General features: G+C 35.9%; 1 protein-coding gene across 3 annotated transcripts in view; it reads left to right on the top strand.

The window, feature by feature from the left end:
• The window catches only part of RTN4 (reticulon 4), a 72,581-nt gene that overhangs the window by 8,030 nt on the left and 41,826 nt on the right, over positions 1–22,725 (top strand). The window contains exons 2-3 of one of the 3 annotated variants that reach the window (XM_019422826.2): positions 14,500–14,556; positions 15,228–17,618. The exons of 1 other annotated variant lie outside the window; for it this stretch is intronic. In XM_019422826.2, coding sequence (XP_019278371.2) covers positions 14,500–14,556; positions 15,228–17,618 — 2,448 coding nt within the window. The remainder of the gene's footprint in view (positions 1–14,499; positions 14,557–15,227; positions 17,619–22,725) is intronic. One more of the 3 variants, XM_053890699.1, reaches the window with a different exon arrangement.

Below are 22,725 nucleotides of genomic sequence, written 5' to 3'. Positions count from 1 at the left end.
CAGATTAAGGGAAAAACACAAGTTCCTAGTTGTAAAGAATTTTCTGCTGTCTTAAAACTGGAGGAGCCTTGTGATTGTACTGTAGGGATAGTCATAAACTTACTTACTTGTCAACAGCTTTTGTGAAAAGAGAAAAAACCTTAATTGAGTTCTAGGTCAGTCTGCATATTTTTTCTTCAGTTTTACAGATTGACTTGTAAACTTGAGTAGTTGGAAGGTGCCATTATTAAATTTACTTATATTAGTGTTTTGACAGTGCTAGGTAAAGCAACCTAAAGCATTAAAAACATTTTTTTAAGTTACTGGTGTCTTTGATCTCAGAAAAGAAGGGAATTTCCTTTTGAAAAATTTTCTTTTTCTTTGTTCTAAGAAAGTTGTTAAACATGCTTAAACCATGCCTTTAAAACTTCTCAGTCTCGCGGCACCTGGGTGGCTCACTCGGTTGAGCCTCTGGCTTCGGCTCAGGTCATGATCTCACAGTTTGTGAGTTTGAGCCCCGCGTTGGGCTCTGCGCTGACAACGCGGAGCCTGGAGCCTGCTTCGGAGTCTGTCTCCCTCACTCTCTGCCCCTCCCCAACTCATGCTCTGCCTCTTTCTCTCTAAGGAATAAAGATTAAAATAAAAAAATTAAACTTCTCAGTCTCAACTAATCATCATTTTTAAATTATAGAAAGGTTTACTATTCTATCAAGTTCTGATATTCTGGTATTTTAATTTTTATACAAAACAATTTGATGAAAACTTAGGTACTTTTGCTTATATAAGGTGAATTATGAAAATCAGAACTTAGGACATCATATATTTCATTATGTAATGTTTTATAGGCCGTTCTACACTACATAATAGAGATATGCTATAAGGATTTGGGCTTTAAGATATCACTTGAACAAGGACTGAAAAACTACCTTTTACCAACATACTTTCTCATTTACTCATTCTTATCCCACCAAGCTTTCTTTTGACCTTACTAAAATTTTGTTAGTGAAACATGTTCAGCATGAGCTATAGTTAGCATTGATAGAATCAAATATACATATTTTAATTGCTATAAGAGTTGTGGATGAAACTGGTTAAAATTGCTTCAGTATATAGAATTTTAGTGTGCTTACATTGCCATATCTCTTTTTTGAAGGGATTTTAAAAATTATACTTCTCGTATGGAAAATTCCAAACATAGAGACAGAATAATGAAAGAAACTTGATTAGCTGTCACTGAGCCCCAGTAGCCATCGACCCATGGTCAATCCTACCAATCCCACACCCTCATAAATATTTCATTATGTATTTTGCAAACTGTAACTACTTTGCAAAACATAACCGCAACACTAAATAATCAAATGTTTCCCCAACATATTTAACAAAAATTAATGTCCTCAAATATCCAGCTAGTGTTTATATGTCATAAATGGTCTTTTTGTTTGTTTGTTTGTTTGTTTTTATCACGGTGTTTTAAGAAATCAGAATCCAAGGGCACCTGGGTGGCTCAGCTGCTTAAGCCTCTGACTCTTGATTTCAGCTCAGGTCATGCATAATCTCTCATGGGTTCATGGTTTCATGGGTTCAAACTTCACATTGGGCTCTTCACTGGCAGCAGGGAGCCTGCTTGGGATACTCTCTCTCTGCCTTGCTTGCTCTCTCTGTCCCTCAAAATAAATAAATAAACTTAAAAAAATCAGAATCTGAAGAAGGTCTGCATATTAAAATGGTTTGATTTCAGGCGCCTAGGTGGCTCAGTCGATTAGGCTTCTGACTTTGGCTCAGGTCATGATTTCATGGCTCATGAGTTCAAGCCCCATGTGCTGACAGCTCAGAGCCTGGAGTCTCCTTCAGATTCTGTGTGTGTCTCTCTCTGCCCCTCCCCTGCTCATGCGTGCGTGCGCGTGCTCTCTCTCTCTCTCTCTCTCTCTCTCTCTCTCTCTCTCTCTCAAAAATAAACATTAAAAAAACAATAAAATGGATTGATTTGTTTTATAAGTCTTATTGACTGTCCCTTGTTTGTGTGCACTGTCTCTCCAAAATTTATTTGTTGAAGAATGCTCATATACTTTTTTTCATTTTAATGTTATTTTATTTTTTTATTTTTAAATGCTTATTTATTTATTTTGAGAGAGAACATGCATGTGTAAGCGGGAGAGGGGCAGAGGAGGGAGAGAGAATCTGAAGTAGGCTCCACAGTGTCAGCACAGAGCCTGACACATGGTTTGGTCCCACAAACCAGGAGATCATGACCTGAGCAGAAATCAAGAGTCAGAGGCCTAGCTAACTGAGCCACCCAGGCACCCCTTTGTGTTTTTTTATTAAGATATAATTTACATGCAATAAAATGCATAGATCTTAAGTTTTAACAGTTTTGTGTTCTGACAAGTGCGTCCACTCATTGACTCACTGCTGTCAAGATGTAGAACATTTATATCATCCCCAAAAGATCCCTTGGGCCCTTAGTAGTCAGTTCAGTTGAATTCTTGTTCTGTCCTTCTTCCAACTCCCCAATCCCAACAACACTGTTCTGATTTCTTTCACCACAGATCAATTTTGCCTGTTTGTTCCTATTCACATGATGCTATGTAACAGGCAAAATGCATCATGTGAATGGAATCATACAGCATGTACTCTCCTATGATTACTTGCATTAAGTATGTGTTTAAGATTTACCATTGATGTTGCAGGTCTCAGTAATTTCCTTTTTACCACTAAGTAGTATTCCATGATAAGAGTATACCACAGTTTAATTTTTCATTCACTTGTTGATGGACATATGGATTTATTTATAGCTTCTGGCTATTATGAACAAAAGAATGCCATGAACATTCTTATACAGGCCTTTCTGTGAACATATGTTTTCATTTCTCTTGGGTAAAGAGAGTAGAATTGAGTAACCAACTGAGTAACCAGCTAAGTTATGGGCTAAGTATATATTTATAAGAAATTGCCAAACAGTTCTCCAAAGTGGTTCCACTTCCATCAGCAATATACGAGAGTTCTGGTGGCTTCACATTCTCAACAACATTTGATATCAGTCTTTTTAACTTTAGCCATTTTAGTGGGTATGTAATGATTTCTCATTGTAGTGGTAATTTAGATCTCCTAAATCACTAATGAATGAGAGGACTTTTACATGTCTGTTGGCTACCTGTATATTTTCTTTTGTGATGTGTCTTTTGCTTGCTGTTACATAGCGTTGTAATGTCTTTTTCTGATTTATTGTAGGGAGTTCTTTATATACTCTGGATAAGTCTTTTGTCAGATGTATGCATTGTGAATATATTCTCCTAATCTGTAGCTTGCTTGTTAATTTTATTTATGGTTTCCTGTTATTTTTATTGATAGTTTCTTTTGATGAGTGTAATTTTCTAATTTTGAAGAAGTCTTTTAATTTATCAGTTTTTTTCTTTTATGGTTAAACCAGTGCTTTTTTTTTTTTTGGCAGATTACAGATACATTTAATTTTTTTTTCCCTTCCAAGATTTTACTTAAATTCAAGTTAGTTAACATATAGAATAATATTAGTTTCAGGAGTAAAATTTAGTGATTCATCACTTACATATAACACACAATGCTCATACCAACAAGTGCCTTCCTTAATGCCCATCACCCATTTAGCCCATCCCTCCCACGCAACACTCCTCCAACAACCCTCAGTTTGTTCTCTATATTTAAGAGTCTCTTATGTTTTGCCTGCCTCCCTCTCTGTTTTTATCTGGTTAGTGCTTTCTGTGTGCTGTCCAAAACATCTTTGCCTACTTCAAGGTTGTGAATATTCTGTTTTTTTCTAGAAGCTTTCTTTTAGCTTTTATGTTTATTAAAAAATTTTTTTTTTATTTTTTTAAGTTTATTTATTTGGGGAGAGAGAGAGAGAGCGCGCACAAGTACAACAAGCAGGGGAGGGGCAGAGAGAAGGAGAGACAAAATCCCAAGCAGGCTTCCAGCCATCAGTGTAGAACCGATGAATTGTAAGATCATGACCTGAGGGGAAGTCGGACACTTAACCAGCTGAGCTACCCAAGTGCCCCAAGTAGCTTTTATGTTTAAATCTAACACACATTTTGAATTAATGTTTGTCCGTGGAAGTGTTACAGATCCACATTCACTTTTCCATAAAGATATCCAGTTACCCCGGCAGATTATCTTTTGGAAAGAATTTATCTTTTCTCATTGCTTTGGCACCTTTGTTGAAAATCAGTGACCAGACATACATCTGTTTTGTTCTGTTGATTTGTTTTTTCCTATCCTTTTGCCAGTATTAGACTCTTTTGATTGGTATAGTTTTACAAGCTTTAAGTAGTCTTAGAATCAAGTAGTGTGCCTACTCCAAGTGTTACTTTTTATTTTCAAAATAGTTTTGCCCTTTCTATGTCTATTGTATGTGCATATACATTTTAGAATCAGCTTGATCATGTCTACAAAATGTCTGCTTGGAATTTGATTGGTATTGCGTTGAGTCTAAAGAGCAATATGGGGAAAGTTGACATTTGAGGGTTTGAAGCATTATAACAAGCTAACAGGATAGTCTGCCGTAGTTTCTTGAATGCTGGCAGAAGACACAGATACCTGGGTCAGAGATAGAAGACTTTATTACTCAGCAATGTAAATAGCTGGAATATCAGCATTTTCTTGTGCACGTTCCCTACTCCCCATTTCCTATAGAGCAACACTGGAGAGTGCCAAGTGACACTTATTCTTGCCATGGGCTGAATAAGGAAAGGAACTTAGGGAAACTGAATTGTACGATGTAGTAAGTATGCCTGGTGCTCAAAAGGAAGACACATATCTCTGTCTCCAGGATTGTTCCGTATATAAACATCTTTGAAAAGATAGTCAGGAACAAAGGTGTTCAGTACCCAGTCCTTCTGCTTGTAAAATGTGCAAAAACACAGGAAGCATAGAGTACTCTTTCCTAACACTTAACATTAAATCTTTCAATCCATGAACATGATGTCTCTTTCTCTCCGTTAAGGTCTTTATAATTTCTCAGCAGTGTTTTGTAATTTTGTTTAGAGGTTTTATACGAATAATTTTTGTAAATTAATTTTCTTGTAATATCCTTGTTTAGTTTTGGTACTAATGCATAATTATAGAAGATGTTTTGGGAAGTGTTTGCTCTTTATGCATTGAAAGAATTTGTATAAACATCTTTAGATATTTACAGAGTTTAGCAGTTTAGCAGTGAAGCCATTTGGGCTTAGAGTTTTCTTTATGGAGAAGGTTTTAAATTGTAAATATACTCTATTTAAGTGATATAGGGATATTCAGATTTTCTATTTCTGCTTGTGTCACTTTTGGAAGTGTACGCCCTTCAAGGAATTTGTTCTTTCCTCTTGATGAGTGGACATCAAGGAATTTGTCCACCCATTTAAGTTGTCTTATTTGTTGGCATAAACTTGTTCATAATCGTTTATGGTTTTATGATCGTTGGTGATAATTCTTTTATTTTTAGTACTTGCTTTTCTTTTCTTTTTCTTGATCATTTTAGGGGTTGTCAATGATCTTCATCTTTTCAAGGAACCAGCTTTTAGTTTCACCGATTTTTCTCTATTTGGTTGTTTTCTGTATCATAGGATTCTGCTCTTATTTTTATTATTTATTTTCTTCTACTTATTTGGGTTTAACTTGGTTTTCTTTCTCTAGTTTCTTAAGGTGGAAACTTTAAAGTTTGAATATAACTCTTTTTTCTCAAAGTGTTTAGAGCTGTGAATTTCTGAGCATTACTTTAGCTATATCCCACAGATTTCCATTATCATTCAATTTAAAATTAAATCTTTAATTTCTTCTGTGTTATTTAGAATTGTGTTGTTTACTTTTCATACATTTGAGGATTTTCCAGATATTTTTGTCTTATTGTAATTTCAGTTTAATTCATGTGGTCAGAGAACATGTACTTCATGACTTCAGTCCTTTGAAATTTACTGAGACTTGTTTTATAGACCCAGAAATGGTTAAATTGGTGAATGTACCATGTGTACTTGAGAAGGTTGTGAATTCTGTTGTTGGTTATAGTGCTCTATAAAAGTCAGGTTTAGTTTGTTGATAGTATTGTCTAAATCATCTGTATTCTTGGATTGGTGTGTGTATGTGCATGCGTGACTAGTCTGTCAGGTGAGACTTGAATGTTAAAATTTTAAAATAAAATTTGTGGATTTGTCTGTGTCTTTCTTTAGTTTTTGCTTCATATATTTCCCATACACTTTAGTGTTGGTGTATCTATTTAGTGTTATGTCTGTTTACTTGTTTATCATTAACTGATGCCCCTCTTTATCTCTGGTAATCTCAAGGTAATACTCTGTCTTAGAATCTGCTTTGCTCAACATTAACATTAGGCACTTCAGATTTTGTAGGGTATATGTTTGGATGATATATATATCCTTTTACATTCTTTTACTTTTAATTACCTATGTTTTTATATTTAAAGTGTGTCCCATAAAGGGCCAAAGTATGGTTTTTATCTAGTCTAAAAACCTCTGCCTCCTAATTGGATCCATTTACATTCAGTGTGATTATTCATATGGCTCATTTAAATCTTCATTTTCTTGGGGCGCTTCGGTGACTCAGTTGGTTGAGCCACCTGGTTGAGCCCAGGCCATGATCTAGCAGTTTGTGAGTTCCAGCCCTGCGTCAAGCTCTATGCTAACAGCTTAGAGCCTGGAGCCTGCTTGGCATTCTGTGTCTCCCTCTCTCTCTGCCCCTCCCCTGCTTGCGCTCTGTCTCTATCAAAAAATAAATAAACATTTAAAAATTAAAAAAACATGTTCATTTTCTCTTTGTCTCTTCTGCTTTTGTTCTTTTATACTTTTCTATATTCCTTCCATTCTTTGTCCTTTTATTGTCCTATATTTTGCTTCCACATATATTGCATACAGTAATTAGAGCTTCAGAAATCAATTATTCTTTAAAGAAATTAAGAAATGAGAATAACAATATATATTTATCATTTTATGATATTCATCATTTCTTTGAAGAAATTATGGAACGAGAATATTTTGTGTTTACTCAGGTATTTACCAATTTTGTTTTTCTTCATTTGTTCCTGAATATCCAGGTTACTATCTAGTATCATTTTTCTTCAGTGTGAAGAACTGCATTTAACATTGATTGTAGTACAGGTCTCTTGATGATAATTTCTTTCAGTTTTTGTTTTCATCTTTTGTTTATCTGATAATACTTTTATTCATCTGTATTTTTGAAGGATATTTTTGATGAATACAGTCAGTCTTACTGTTCATGGTAGTTCTGTTCTCTAAAGTCAAGGAAAACACTTAATTAGCGAATCCTGAATCATTGCCTCAAGGGAAAATACAGGGTTAGATTCCTGTGAACCTCTAGTCACAGTATTGTTACCTGATGAATATATCTTTGTTTCATGTGTGTTTCTATTTAAAGACATGTTACTTAATATATAGTGTTGATTTATCAACATTAAACTCAAGGCCAACAGAACTATAACTTATGCCTGAATGAAGCTCATCTAACACACGTGTTTTCTCTGTAAGGTACATCATGGCCTTCTTGTGGTTAAGAATACTAGCTAGCACTTAAGCACTATTCTTAGTGGCCATTTTAAACAAATCACAAAAATTTAGTGTATGACACTAAATAAACTGCAGAAAGCACACATATTTGTAGTATGAGAGCTGAAACAGGAAGGCATACGGTTGCCTTGTTTGACGTTACCTGGGAACGTGTTTTAGATGACTGGAATGTTGTGCTGCTCTGCACATGACCACTGCTAAGTATTGATCTGGGGAATATCAATTTAGTACACAATCTGACAAATAGCAGTCAGTGAATAATGATTGTATGTAATTCCAGGTTGGTAGATGTGTCATCATATAAAGATACTATCTTCCGTATTCCATTGTTTCCAGTGGCAGCTGAGGTCATTCTTATGGCTGTTTCTCTGCCTATTTCCTTTGTTTTTAAGATTTTCTATATCTTTAGTTTTCAACAGTTTGATCTCTACAATGTATTTCTTTCTGGTTTATTCTACCCAGGGTTCACTGAGCCTCTTGGATCTGTGGATTTGGTATTTTCCATCACAGTTGTCAAATTTTAGGCCATTTGTATCTTTCCCTTTGTTCCTCCCTCCCTCCCTTCCTCTGCTTCGGTCACTTTTGCCTTCTTTAGGGACTCCAATTACATATACTTTAACTGCTTGATTGTCTTGCAGGTCACTGAGACTCTTCCTTTCTCTTTTTTCCATGCTGTGCTTCAGTTGGGATAGTTCTGTTGCTCTTTCTTTAAGCTTATTGATCTTTTCTTCTCCACTGCCCAGTCTGCTTTAAGTCCATCTAGTGGGTTTTTCTTTCACTTAATATAATTTTCAATCCTAGGATTTTCATTTGGTTCTCTCTTCTGTATTTCTCTTCCAGGAGTCTCTCTCCATTCACTTGTTATGTCCATCTTTTACTGTATCTACGTAGGAATATTTTAATAGCTTTTGTAATTTTCATTTTAGTGCTTATGAATACAATGTTTACATTATTTCTTTGTTTATATTGGATGTTTCTCTTTCTTATTCTCATATTTTCTTTTCATGTCCAGTAATATTTTATTCTACACTGGTTGCCATGGATTTGGTGTTAGTGTTGTTCTGGAAGTCAGTTTGCTGGCAAATCATCTTGACCTTTTCAAACTTTGATTTTAAAGTTAGGGTTTAGAGCAGGGCTTGGCTTTTTTTTTTTTTTTTTTTTTTTTTAAGGGTAAAGCAGTAAATATTTTAAGCTTGTGCATCATGTAGGTTCTTTCCTAAATACATAAGTTTGCCCTTGTAATGCCAAAGTAGCCATAGAGGATACATCACACAAATGGACATGGCTGTCTTCCAATATAACTTTGGCCCACGAGCCATATTTTGCTAACTCGTGGTCTAAGTCTAGACCAAGTAACCTTTAGTTTAGGGTTAAAGTAATCCTCCTCTTAAGATGTGCCTTTCCTCGGGTCACATTTTTATACTTGGGGTGTTCAGCAAGATCTCCCCACTCTGGCTTATCAAAAACTTTCGATCATGTCTTCCAGTACAGAGTCTGACATCCAGAATATATGTTTAGTTCACAACTCTTTCATAGATTCTCTGCTTGGTCTTGGTAGGTCTTGTGCTGTATATGTGTTGCATAGTTCAACCAGAGATTTAGAAGGAATCTCTATCCAGATTTCTGGAGCTCCTTTTCTATGAAGTTTTCCTTTGTATGTTACCTTGCCCCACAAATTCCAGACAGCTTAGCTGTTAACTCAACTTGGCCAGAGTTAGTATTCTTGGGCTCCTTTCCATGTGCTGTAGACAGAGTGCCTTCAAGTAGAAAGCCAGGGCATCATCTGGCATGCTTTCCTCTTCTCAGGAATTACACCCTTCATGTTCATGTACTTCATGTTATCCAGTGTCTCATGACAGTTGCTTCATATATTTTGCCCAGTTTTACAGTTGTTTATATGAGAGAAGTTAGTCTGATATAATTATTCTCCTAGCAAAAGTTTTTTTCTGTGACTTTAAAATGAAGTTTATTTCCTGTGCTTTATAAATTACTTATGATTTTTATTGACTGACCAGTTATACTTTTGGCTGAAAAACTGGTTTTGAAATGAACATGTCAAAGAAAATATTTAGTATAAGAGTATGTGAACATTGGTCAGATCGTGATAGCATATTTTGAATTGACCAGTAATAAATTCAAAACTGGCATACCACTTTTACTTTTTAATATTCAAAAAAAAGTTTTTAAATTAAAAAATTTTTATTTTAGAGAGAGAGTGTGAGTGGCAGAGAGGGGCAGAGGGAGAGAGAATCTTAAGTAGGCCCCATACTCAGCACAGAGCCATTGGACTCTATCCCATGACCCTGGGATCATGACTTGAGCTGAAAATCAAGAGTTGGATGCTCAACCAACTGAACCCAGGCACCCACCTTTTACTTTTTAAAAAAGTGACTTAAAAAATAAATCTCTTTCGTGAACTTTAATTTTGAAACTGATCCTTGTGTGATGGAAATAATTAGTATTCAAAGCATATAGCCCTGAAGCTTTAGTCTAAATTTACACTCTAGATTTAAGCTTGGGTAAGGAAATGAATCTAGCATCAGGGCTAACAAAGAGGAATAGCTCATTTGGAAAAAGTTTTATGAATGGTATTCATCTTTCATACTGTCGTAAGTATAGTGATTCTGTTCTTTTTACTGAGGGTAATAAGGAAATAAATGTATATCTGTTTGTAGTCACAGTTTAATTATAGTTTTCTAGCTTTGTCATTAACTAGCTATGTGACTGAATAAGTTACTTAATTCTCTGAGCTTAGATAACTGGAAATGTTATAGAAAATGAGCAGAAATAAGGATAAGTTTTAAAAAGAAAGTAAAGCTGAATATGGTAAATTTGTGTTTTAGTGGATGTCAGCATTCAGATATGCAGGAGGTGGAGGCGTGGGTTTGGTTGGGAAGAATTATTTATGTTTGATTAACATAGATGGCATGTGAGAAATTGTTGAAATAAGTTTAGACAGTTATGTGAGGACCATAAGGTACAGGACCTTATCTGAGAGTTTCAGGTATAATTCAGCAGATAACTGGGAGCTTTTAAATGTTTTGAGCAAGAGAATAAATAGAACTGTCTTGTTAGAAGTATTAATTTGATGGCAGTAGAGTAGAGAGACTTAATAGAAAAGTTCTGGCTTCCCTTTTGTGTATTATTTAGTGAAAACTTGTTTTTGTTTATTTAAATATGCCACTGTGTTTTTACTTAGTGTATGTATAATTAAGTACTTAGTGTTATTTTTTCTGTTTCTTCAAAATAGCACAAATGAGGTTGATGAATAAAGTTTCAATTTCATCCAACAGTTAGAATTTGACATAGTCATAGACAAAGATCATAGAAAGAGGGGGACTTGTTGACCGTTTTTGTAAGACCAGTAATATAAGTATGTACATAACATGTCTCAGTAATTCAGAATATTATACTTTTAATACAGTGTCCCATATTATAAAGTAGTTTATTCACTTGTGAAAGTTAGGGTCTTTTATAGAAAAAGGAAGACTAACCTAAAATTAGTAATTTTTTTCAAAAGAAGAAAGTAATTAGTAGGCATTTTAGTCTTAGAAATTTGGTAGCTTATGATATGTAAGTGTTGTCAATCAAAATTTTTCTTTAACATCCTTAATTTAGTTTATAAAAATTTTTAAACTTAAGTCCAGGAAGAAAGTACTGCAGGGTAGTTAAAGAAAAGAGCATGGACCTGTATACTCTGGATTCAGGTCTCAGATCCATCATTTTTCAGTTTTGTAACTCTGGGGAAGTTCTCTAAACTCTTAGGCCTGTTTCCTCATCTCTGAAATGAGGATAATAGTAGTAGTACCTACTTCATAGGGTGGTTTTGAGTATTGAAAGAGCATCTGAAAAAAATGCCTGGCCGGCATTACCGTCTCTCTAAATGTTATTGTATTGTGAAGTAGAAGAAAATAACCAAATATTTCAGATAACTATAGGGTATTTCCTGGATGACAATTTATCATATTTCAGGAGATCAAACTTGAGGGGCTGATTAAGAAAGAAGACTTCACACCAGTTGCACTTATATTATAAACTCATCCCTCCAAAGATAAAGCACATAACTTAAGAGTTAGACATGTTTACATACTGGCTTTCTGGCCTCCTAGCCCTGAGACTTAGGGCAAGCTGTTTCTTATTCTTCTCCTCTTCCTCCCGCACAACATTTTGAGGGAGGTACTATTATTCTTATTTTACCAATGAGGAAGGGAGGCACAGAGGGGATAAGTAATAACTTTTCTCAGGGTCGCACAGTTGTAAGTGATGAATCTGGGATTTGAACCCAGGCAGTTTGATCCCATGATCCATGATTGTTTCAGGAGAAGTCAGAACAACTGTCCTTCTTGAGGGCCAAATGATAGTGATCTTTTCTGAAAAATTTTTTTTTTGCTAACTGCTTTTAGAAATGCAGTTCTTATTTCATGATTAATTTTGGATTGAATCTCAATGTACAGTTTTTCTTTTTTTCAAAATTTAGTGAATATTTGAAATACCAGTTTATAAACTTTCTCAATTGGTCAAGGGCCAGGAATATAGTTTTTACTATAAGAGAGGTTCTGGTATTAGATAGGAATAAGGATACATTTAAAAAATACTTTAAGTTTTTGGCACAAAATTTTAGTTGTAGTTTGTTTTCCCTCTAATTTTAACAGTAATCAGTAACATGTTTTGAATTCACTTTCCAAGAAGACTGACCTGCGTTTGTGGCTTTCAGTTATATTAACTCAGTGAAGAAGACTGCCATTTTGTTAAGGATTTGCTACCTTTTATTTAGATGTAGTAGCTATGTAATTATTTGGTTTTGCTCTTTGATCCCCAAGTCTCAGTTTTATACAAGATTATAATTCATTATTTTAGCTGAAAGGAATTTTCAAATTCCTTTATTTTACAAATGAGAAACTATGTAACAAATAAGATCACATAGCAAGTCATCTTTAAGAAGGGTGCACACAGGGGCGCCTGGGTGGCTCAGTCGGTTGAGCGTCCGACTTTGGCTCAGGTCACGATCTCACTGCTTGTGGGGTTGAGCCCCACTTTGGGCTCTGTGCTGACAGCTCAGAAACTGGAGCCTGCTTTGGCTTCTGTGTTTCCCTCGCTCTCTGCCCCTCCCCCATTCGTGTTCTCTCTCAAAAATAAATAAACATAAAGAAAAAAAAAGTTTGTCTATATGTGTATGTTTTATAAAATCTCAAAAGGTGGTATGTCTTACTGGTTTGGATGAGTTGCCCATCTAACCTATTGTTCTAGGTTATAGGAGACTTTTTAAAACACGTATAATGAATTTTCCCTTCGTCACCCCATCTAAGAATCCTTTAGATATGACATCATGTCCAGTATGGATTTATCTAAAATTTATACAGCATTGTGAATTTAACTCTCTTATTCTTCAAGGGGAATATCCTTAGAAGGTATGTCCACGTTAATGATAGTCACATCTCTGTTTCGTTTTGATCAACCTTGCCTAGTTTGTCCTTCCAGATACAAATATCCAAATTTTTTAGGTTCTCTCCACTAAAGGAATACCTTCCTGCCATTCTTCAGGCTATCTCAAATTGTTTTTTGCTAGAGGCCTTTCTCTAGTATAAACCACAGAAGACCTTTAGCTCAAGATCTCCCAGCTGCAGGTATAAAGTGATGCTGTGCAAGCTTAATATACCAATAGGTACTGCATTAGTCGTCTCAGGCTGCCACATCAGAGTACCACAGACTGTGTGGCTTAAACAACAGAAATTAATTCCTCACAGCTCTGGCGGTTGGAAAGTCTAAGATCAAGATATGGGCAATGTAGGTTTCATTCTGAGGCCTCTTTTCTTGGCTTATAGGTGGCTGTCATCTCACTGTGTGCTCACATGGCTTCTTTATGTTGCTCAGAGAAGAAGAGGAGGAAGGGGGAAGTGGAGGAGCTGTTGTCACACAGGCATGAACAAGCTCTGGTGTCTCTTATAAGGGCACTAACTGTATCAGTCATGGCCCCACATGACCTCATGTAATCCTAATGACCTCTCTGCATGGCCGCATTTCCAAATGCTATCACACTGGAGGTTAAGGCTTCAACATACGAACTTTGGGGAGGAGGACACAAAAAAAATTAAGTCCGTAACATATAGCATATAGTGGCTAAGAAAATGAGCTCTGGAGTTGCATTGCCCTGAGTCTTACTTAGTTGTAGATGGAGTGAGTTACTCCTCTGTCAGTCAGTTGTGTTTTTTGTTTCATTTTGTTTTTTTTATCTGTTAAATGGGGGATCTTAACCCGACTTATAACAAAGAGTTATAAGGAGTAAAATGAATTCCTGCATGCAAAGAACTTAGTATAACAAGTATCCCTCAGTGTTAATTTTAAACAAAACAAGACTGATGATAATAATTATCTTCCTAATGATAATTAGTATTTTCTTTGCAATTTGGACAGTGGCACATAGGACTAATATCCTCAAGGAATAGTGCACAGTGACTATTAGAATGTTTTTCTTTAAAGGTAGACAACCTGGAATATAAGAAAATATGCATGATTCTCTGAAAGTGTTCTTCTGAACTGAACATATGCCAATAAAAAAGGATTAAGCAAAAGTAATTATTAATTTTACTCATGCATCTTTTTAATTTTAGGCTTGACTAGGGCAAATAAGTTACCTATCTGAAAATGTGAATAAAAGCTTTGGATGTCATGTTAACTGAGAATAATAATATCTTAAGGTTACTTTGGTTTATGAAATTCTTTAACATAAACATGTTATTGCCTCTTGAAAAACGATAGGTTCTGTGGATATGATTTAATCATCTTTATAATATAAATATATAATGATAATTTAATCCAAATTAATGGTACTACTTTTTCCTTTCCATCTTGGCTTTTTCTTTATAAAAGTTTTGTGTTAACTTATTACAAACTGAACCCTTGCTTGCTCCTCTTATCTTTAGTCTCCTTCAAACTCTGTCTTTATTTCTGCTGAGGTTATATTCTATTTGTTTTTCAGATGAGACACTTTTTGCTCTTCCTGCTGCATCTGAGCCTGTGATACACTCCTCTGCAGGCAAGTTCTTTCTGCTAGCCTTTTATCTTCTGTGTATTCTAACTTTGACTCTTTAGTTTTATTAACTCTGTACAGAGTGGATTCAGTTACTAAAATTTAGCATGGTTCCAAGAATGTTTGTCTATTGAAAAAGTTGAAATTTGCATTTTATATGCTATGTCCAAGAGACAAATGGGCAGAACATGATTAATAATTGATTATATGTAAGGAATTCTTGGACCCTTGATTTACATTTGTATATTGATTAGTCCTTTTCTCCAAATACAGTTTACTTGCTTATGGCTGAAAGGCTTTCATAGAAATGAATGCCACTCTATCGCATTTAATTATTCAGTGCCTTTTCTATACTGCCACACCCTCTTCTCAATGCTCTTGTCCTCTTCTAGTTAGAAGTAGCTTTTCTCAATTGATTATACTTGAGGTTTTTTTTCTTAGACTTGATTTATGTCTTTTCATAGCATGCAATTGCCTCTGTAGCCATGCACGTTTTGACAATACCTTAAATCTTTCCGTAATGATTCAAGACTACTTGATTATTATTTATTGTTATTTACATTTAAGTTTAGTTAACAGTAACTCTTTACTAATAGTATTTTGAATCTGTCATAAAACTTGCATTAACTCTGAGAACGCTGGCATTCTCTAACTTTCCTTTCTGTCCATGGTCACAGAAAAAATTATGGACTTGAAGGAGCAGCCAGGTAACACTGTTTCCACTGGTCAAGAGGATTTTCCATCTGTCCTGCTTGAAACTGCTGCTTCTCTTCCTTCTCTGTCTCCCCTCTCAGCTGCTTCTTTTAAAGAACATGAATATCTTGGTAATTTATCAGCAGTATTACCCACTGAAGGAACGCTTCAAGAAACATCAGCAGAAGCTTCTAAAGAGTTCACAGAGAAGGCAAAAAATCCATTTATAGACAGAGATTTAACAGAGTTTTCACAATTGGAATACTCAGAAATGAGAGTATCATTCGGTGGCTCTCCAAAAGCAGAGTCTGCCATAATAGCAAATCCTAGGGAAGAGAATAAGGATGAAAAAGAGGATTTAGTTAGTGATAATATCCTTCGAAATCAACAAGAGTTACCTGCAGCCCTTACTGAATCAGTTAAAGAAGAGGACAAAGTTATGCTTCCAGAAAAAACAAAGGATAGTTTTAATGAAAAGGGAATTGCAGCAGAAGCTCCTATGAGGGAAGAATACGCAGACTTCAAGCCATTTGAACGAGTATGGGACGTGAGAGATACAAGCAAGCAAGATAGTGATGTGTTGGCTGCTGAAGTTAATATAGAGAGCAAGTTGGAGAGTAAAGCGGATAAGAAGTGTTTTGCCGATAGCCCTGAACCAACAAATCATGAAAAAGATAGTGAAAGCAGTAATGATGATATTTCTTTTCCCAGTACACCAGAAGCTGTAAAAGATGGTTCAGGAGCATATATCACATGCGCTCCCTTTAACCCGACAGCAGCTGAAAACCTTTCAACAAACATTTTTCCTTTGTTGGCAGATCATACTTCAGAAAATAAGACAGATGAAAAAAAGATAGAAGAAAAAAAGGCCCAAATTGTAACAGAGAAGAATGTTAGTACCAAAGCATCAAATCCTTTCCTTGTAGCAACACAGGATTCTGAGACCGATTATGTCACAACAGATAATTTGTCAAAGGTGACTGAGGAAGCAGTGGCAAACATGGCTGAAGGTCTAACCCCAGATTTAGTACAGGAAGCATGTGAAAGTGAATTGAATGAAGCTACAGGCACGAAGATCGCTTTTGAAACAAAAATGGACTTGGTTCAAACATCAGAAGCTATGCAGGAGTCCCTCTACCCTGTGGCACAGCTTTGCCCATCCTTTGAAGAATCCGAAGCTACTCCGTCACCAGTTTTGCCTGATATTGTTATGGAAGCACCATTAAATTCTGTAATTCCTAGTGCTGGTGCTTCTGCAGTGCAGCCCTCTTCTTCACAATCAGAAGCTCCTTCTTTAGTTAATTACGAAAGCATAAAACCTGAGCTTGAAAATCCCCCACCGTATGAAGAGGCCATGAATGTATCACTGAAAAATGTATCAGGAATAAAGGAAGAAATTAAAGAGCCTGAAAGTATTAAGGTAGCTGTTCAAGAAACAGAAGCTCCTTATATATCTATTGCATGTGATTTAATTAAAGAAACAAAGCTCCCTACTGAACCAACTTCAGATTTCTCTGATTACTCAGAAATAGCAAAAGTTGCACAGCCAGTGCCTGATCATTCTGAGTTAGTTGAAGATTCCTCACCTGATTCTGAACCAGTTGACTTATTTAGTGATGATTCAATACCTGAAGTTCCACAAAAACAGGATGAAGCTGTGATACTTGTGAGAGAAAATCTGATTGAGACTTCATCCCAGTCAGTGATAGAACCTGAACATAAGGAAAAACTCAGTGCTTCACTACCACCTGAGGGGGGAAAGCCCTATTTGGAATCTTTTCAGCCCAGTTTAGACACTACAGAAGGTACCTTCTTACCCAATGAAGTTTCAACACTGACCCAAAAGGAGAAAATTCCTTTGCAGATGAAGGAGCTCAGTGCTGCAGTTTATTCAGATGATGGCTTATTTATTGCTAAGGAAGCAAAAATAAGAGAGAGTGAAACATTCTCAGATTCATCTCCAATTGAGATTATAGATGAGTTCCCTACATTTGTCAGTTCTAAAACTGATTCTCCTCCTAAATTAACCACTGACCTAGAAGTATCCCACAAAAGTGAGATCGCTAATGTCCAGGATGAAGCTGGGTCATTACCTTGCTCAGAGTTACCCCATGACCTTTCTTTCAAGAATGTACAACCTAAAGATGAAGATAAAGTCCATGTCCCAGATGAACTCTCCAAAGATAGGTCTGATATTTTGAAGGTGCCCTTACTGCCTCCAGATGTTTCTGCTTTGGCCACTCAAACCGAAATAGGCAGTATAGTGAAACCCAAAGTTCTTGTGAAAGAAGCTGAGAAAAAAACCCCTTCTGATACAGAACAAGAGAACAGATCACCATCTGCTTTATTTTCAGCAGAGCTGAGTAAAACTTCAGGTAATCAGTCCATATGTTGTTTTGTACTTTCTTGCTAGCTTTTGACTTACAGAATATTCCACTACATTTTGTGTGGTATATTACATTCATAGTATCTAATATATCACATTGATAAGAATTCTTTACTACTGTCTCAGAAGTTCAGTGTTTTGTTTTTTTTTTTTTTTGCACTCACTGTTCGTCCTTGCTCATAACTTTTTCCACACAATTATTTATTGCTCCTTTTTATATTGCACCATGGAACTAGAAAATTTTATTAGAATTGGCTTCATGTCTTTCTTTTCTTTTCCTTCAGTATTTCCTCATAGCATGGAGATTAGGAGATACTAAAACATAATATTTTCAGATGCATTTACTGTTGTTTTCCCAGAAATTACTTGATTTTAAATTTTTATGAAAGAACATTTCTGTAACAAGTCTCCAATATTTCAATATACTGGTGTATTTTCCAGTAATAGGTATAAAGTCATGCATATTGAGTAGTATTTTGTTGAAAAGTGTAAATTGAGGTATGCTGTTATGAATTCTTCTGAAAAGTAGGGATTGTCATTTTTTTTTCTTTTGATGCTATATTCTTACACACTTGTGTAAAGTGATTTGCACCTGTGTTTTTTATTTAGCATTCTAATTTAATTGTGTTTTCTATGAAAATGTGTAGTGATTACTCCCTATTTCCTGAGTATATTTATACGTTGGAGATGGGCAGTACTAGTGGCAGAGAGACGAGGTTAGAGATTGTTGCTATAATTTAAGAAAGAGGAGATGATAAATATTAAGGCAGTGGGATGAGCATGGAGACATAGGACCTGATGTTTGATTGGATATGGACATGAAGGATAAGGGGAGAAGTTAGAGATGACTCTAACCCTGGGTTCCATGTGTTTTCAAGTACACATATGGCGGTATGAGAAACTGAGTTAGAGAACATGAGAGAATAAAGTGGGTTTAAGGAGAGAAGATGAAAAATTCAGCTTTGAATATTTTGGTGTTAAAGTGCCTATGAGGTATCCAAGAAGTGATGGATGTTGTACATATAAAGCTTTTGAGAGACCTTGGCTATATGTGTTTGTTTATCATGGGCTCAGAGATAGTAATTAAAACCACAGATATTGACTAGGGAGAGCCAAGAAAAAGAGAAGCTTTAAAGGTGGAAGGATTGGACAGCATTATCAAATGCAATAGAGCTTGGTTAAGATAAGGATTGAGAACTTGTTAAAAAGTAGGGAAGGTGTTGGCATGACAATGGCAGGTAGAGTAAATGGGCAGGGCTAGGGGTGCTGAGGGAATGACACTTGAGCAAATGGATGCTGAATGCTAATTTTTGAGAAATTTGAGATCATGGAGAAAGTGATAGCATGAATGAGGTAGAGGATAGACTTGAGGAAGAACCTTTTTGTTTTTTTAAAGATGGGAATGAAAGTCTAAAGGTGGTAGTAGAAAGTCAGGAGGGGATGGGGTAGGATGAGATCCAGAATTCAGGTGGAGGAATTGGCATATAGAAGAGGAACAATTTTGGAAGATATTGTAGTGAATGGAAGGGAAACTGTGGGTGTTGATACTGCTCGTTTTGTGGCTGGAAGTTGAGGGAGTGTATGGTGGTTTATGTTTATTTAAAGCAGTATGTTAGGTCATTTGCTGAGAATGAACTAGAACATGCTTGGGTGGAGGAGGTCTGACTAGGGAGAGAGAGAGGCATTGTATTAAGAGTCCACTCAGGGTTGGAGGTTGAGTCCATACAAGTCTGTATGGTAGAGTGACTTTTCTCTAACTTTGCCCAACATCCTGGGTATAGGTTCAGGGAAGGCAAATGCTTATATTGATTCAAGCTTCTGTTTTGCTAGAGGGCCCAGTGGAAGGAGAGTGAATCAAAGGAATTGAGGATTAATAAATAGTAAGAGAGTAGTTTGATGTGATGGACTGTGGCATCTAAGTTGAAGAATGTAAAGAAGAGAGCAGAGGGAGTTGATAGGTGTTTTTCCTGAACCATTTGACAGTAAGTTATATACATTGTTTTATCCTTAAGTTCTTCAAAAAGGGCATGTTCTTCTATAACCTCACTACATCTATTAACTTCATAAATTTACATTGATAAAGTACTTTTTCTAATCTATCTGTATTCCAGTGTGTCTGTTGTGACCTAATGTGTCCTGTACAAGTGTCATCTACTACAAGATCCAGTCTAGGGCCAAATTGTGCTTTTAGTTGTCATGTTGCTTTTGGCTGCTTTTGTCTGTTACATTTCCAGTGTTTATCCCTTACATTAACATTTTTTAAGTGTAGGCTCTTCCCCATCTCCCATTTTTTTTTTTTTTTTTTAACATTTATTTATTATTGAGAGACAGAGAGAGACAGGGCATGAGCAGAGGAGGGGCAGAGAGAGAGGGAGACACAGAATCTGAACAGGATCCAGGCTGCATAGAGCTCTCTGGCAGCACAGAACTTGACGCGGGGCTCGAACTCACAGTGAGATCATGACCTGAGCCGAAGTCGATGCTCAACTGACTGAGCCACCCAGGCGCCCCCCGCCCCCATCTCCCTTTTTAATAGAATGTTCTTATTTTACATTTGTCTGCTGTTTGTCAGAGATTCGATTGGGGTTTTGGATTCATGGCCAAAATGAAGATGTGTAGTACCCCTTACCCTTCTCATAGTATCATATCTGAAGGTACCCACTATTCATTAAGTCCCTCATTGATGAGGTTAATTTCTATCATCTGGTTAAGGTGGCCCTCATTTCCTTACTGTATAATTGCTTTCTTCTTCCCTTGGAACTAATAAGCAGTCTGAGGGGTGACATTTCAAGACTACAGATACCCTGCTCCCCATCAAAATTCCCTCCTAGATTTAGTGTCACTGTTTACCATTAAGGTTGCAAAATGATAATTTTTCAATTCCAACACTCCCTTCACATTTATCAGTCATTCCATGGCATTCTGCCACTGTTAGCATTCTGCTTTTCTGTGATTTGATTAGTTAATTACAAATATGGATTTATAAGTTTCTCTTTTCCCCCTAATGGTTTATAATTCATTACTGAATTATAATTCATTAATTGTTTTGTTTATAAATTGTCCCAGATTAGAAGGGCCCTGTTCAGGTTGGCCCAAGGATGTGCAGCTATCCTTCTTTTTGGGATGGAGAGAGAAGCTCTTCCGACTTTCTAGCCTAACAAAATATAGGCTCATCTATGTCTGTTCTACCGCAGCCCTGAAATCAATCATTTCTTGAAGGATCCCTGATTCTTTTTAGTTGAGAGTCTATTTCCAGAAGATTGTTTCTTTCTTCTCTCCTTTCATATTTGTATGTTCCTTCTGTAGTGAGAACCCTGGCAGCTAACACATTTACTCATTTACTTGATCGTTTAATATTTCTAAGATAGTTTTAGAATGTTTTCTAATATCGTTATAGTAAACACAATAAAATAATTCAAAGTTATTTTGCAAATCTACACCCCAATCCTGCCCAAGATTGAATGTATATAGTCAAGTACAAGTTACTTGGATTAGTTACCCCTCCTTTCTCCCCCTTCCTTCTCTCTTCCCCAGCCTTCAGTGTGGTTATAATTCTCATTTGAAATATAGTTAGATCAATTTGTTTAAGTTTTCTTTCTATTTAGGAGGTTTTTAACTTGAGAATTTTCAAAGACTGAGAAAAGCTGAATTTTTCTCATTTTATCTGGAAAAGGGAGCTGCCATTTGTAGGAAATCTTCTAAACATCAAGCACTTTGACATAGTCTCTATGATGAGAAAGAAGGAACCATTTTATGAATGACAGCACCACTGTGTGGGACTTAGTCTTATTTCTCGAAGTTACATAGCAAATTATATAGTAAGCACAATACTTTTGAACCTCTGTATTCCAGACATTGGGCTATAACTTTCTTAAGTAATCTTAACTTAATTCCAAAAGGAAGATCATTCCACAAGGAAAATCTTTTTCCCAACAGGTGAATAACGGATTCCAACCTAGAAGGGATTTCTCCCCTTCTCAGCCCTTCTCAGTCGTTTTCCATTTTGGAATGAGCATTTGTTATGCTAAATTTTGCAGCAATTGAGGTGCTGTGCTTTTATTACATACATGTTGTGTTGTAACCAATGTTAAGACAGGTTTTAAAAGTCAAGAAAGTTGGGTTACCATGTATATTTTTCTCACATGATTTTCCATATGTAGGGATATCAAAATGAAGGTAACAGTTTTGCTTCCATGTAGAGACTGAATAACCCTCTTGTGAACAGCTCCTATCTTTATTGTTGGTAGGCTGTTGGTAAGGAAAGGTGCTAATGTCTCTCATCCAAACCACTGACATCTTCACTTCAAAGACATTGATTGTTTACTATGTTTGTTGGTTTGTTGGTTTGTTGGTTTGCCAATGATGCACAGAGTATTTTTAGTTCATAATTAGAGTATGGATTGTTTTGCTGACCTGCTAGAACTTTTGGTGAGTGAAGTGTAAACCACCAACAACGTGATTGTTTTTTCATTTTATTTAAAGTATGTGATATCTACGTAGTATTGCCATAATAAAGTATTGCCATAATAAAGGACTCATTTAAAAGGGGCCCTTTTATCTAGGTAAAGAATTAAAAATTATCGTTTGCAGATTTATATATGCTTCTTAAAGTGTTCATGAATAAGAGCTTTCTTTAGATAGTGTTTATAACTTAACATTTTTATTATTAATTTAGGAATTTATAGCCTTTGCAATTTCTCAGTAAAGTTTTACAGATATTAAGGTTTGGTATTTTGGTTTAAATATATTTTTAGTAAGCATATTTAGGATACTTTGATAATTATTAGTTGGACTTTGATTCTGACACTGAGCAGTTAATCTAATAAAAGTCAGAAATTTAGGGGCACCAGGGTGGCTCAGTTTGTTAAGCATCCGACTTCCAACGACTCAGGTCGTGATCTCACAGTTTGTGGGCTCGAGCCCCGCATCGGGCTCTGTGCTGACAGCTCAGGGCCTGGAGCCTGCTTTGGATTCTGTGTCTCCCTCTCTCTCTGCCCCTCCCCTGCTTGCAGTCTGCCTCTCTCTCAAAAATAAATAAACATTAAAAAAAATTTTTTTAAGAAGGAAGAAATTTAAGTACCCTGAAAAATTAACAC

Source organism: Panthera pardus, unplaced genomic scaffold (genome assembly GCF_024362965.1).
Source record: "Panthera pardus isolate Hobbes unplaced genomic scaffold, ASM2436296v1 HiC_scaffold_25, whole genome shotgun sequence".
NCBI classification, from domain to species: Eukaryota; Metazoa; Chordata; class Mammalia; order Carnivora; family Felidae; genus Panthera; species Panthera pardus.
The sequence above is the reverse complement of the archived record's forward strand: the minus strand, read 5'-3'. Positions and strand labels throughout refer to the sequence as shown.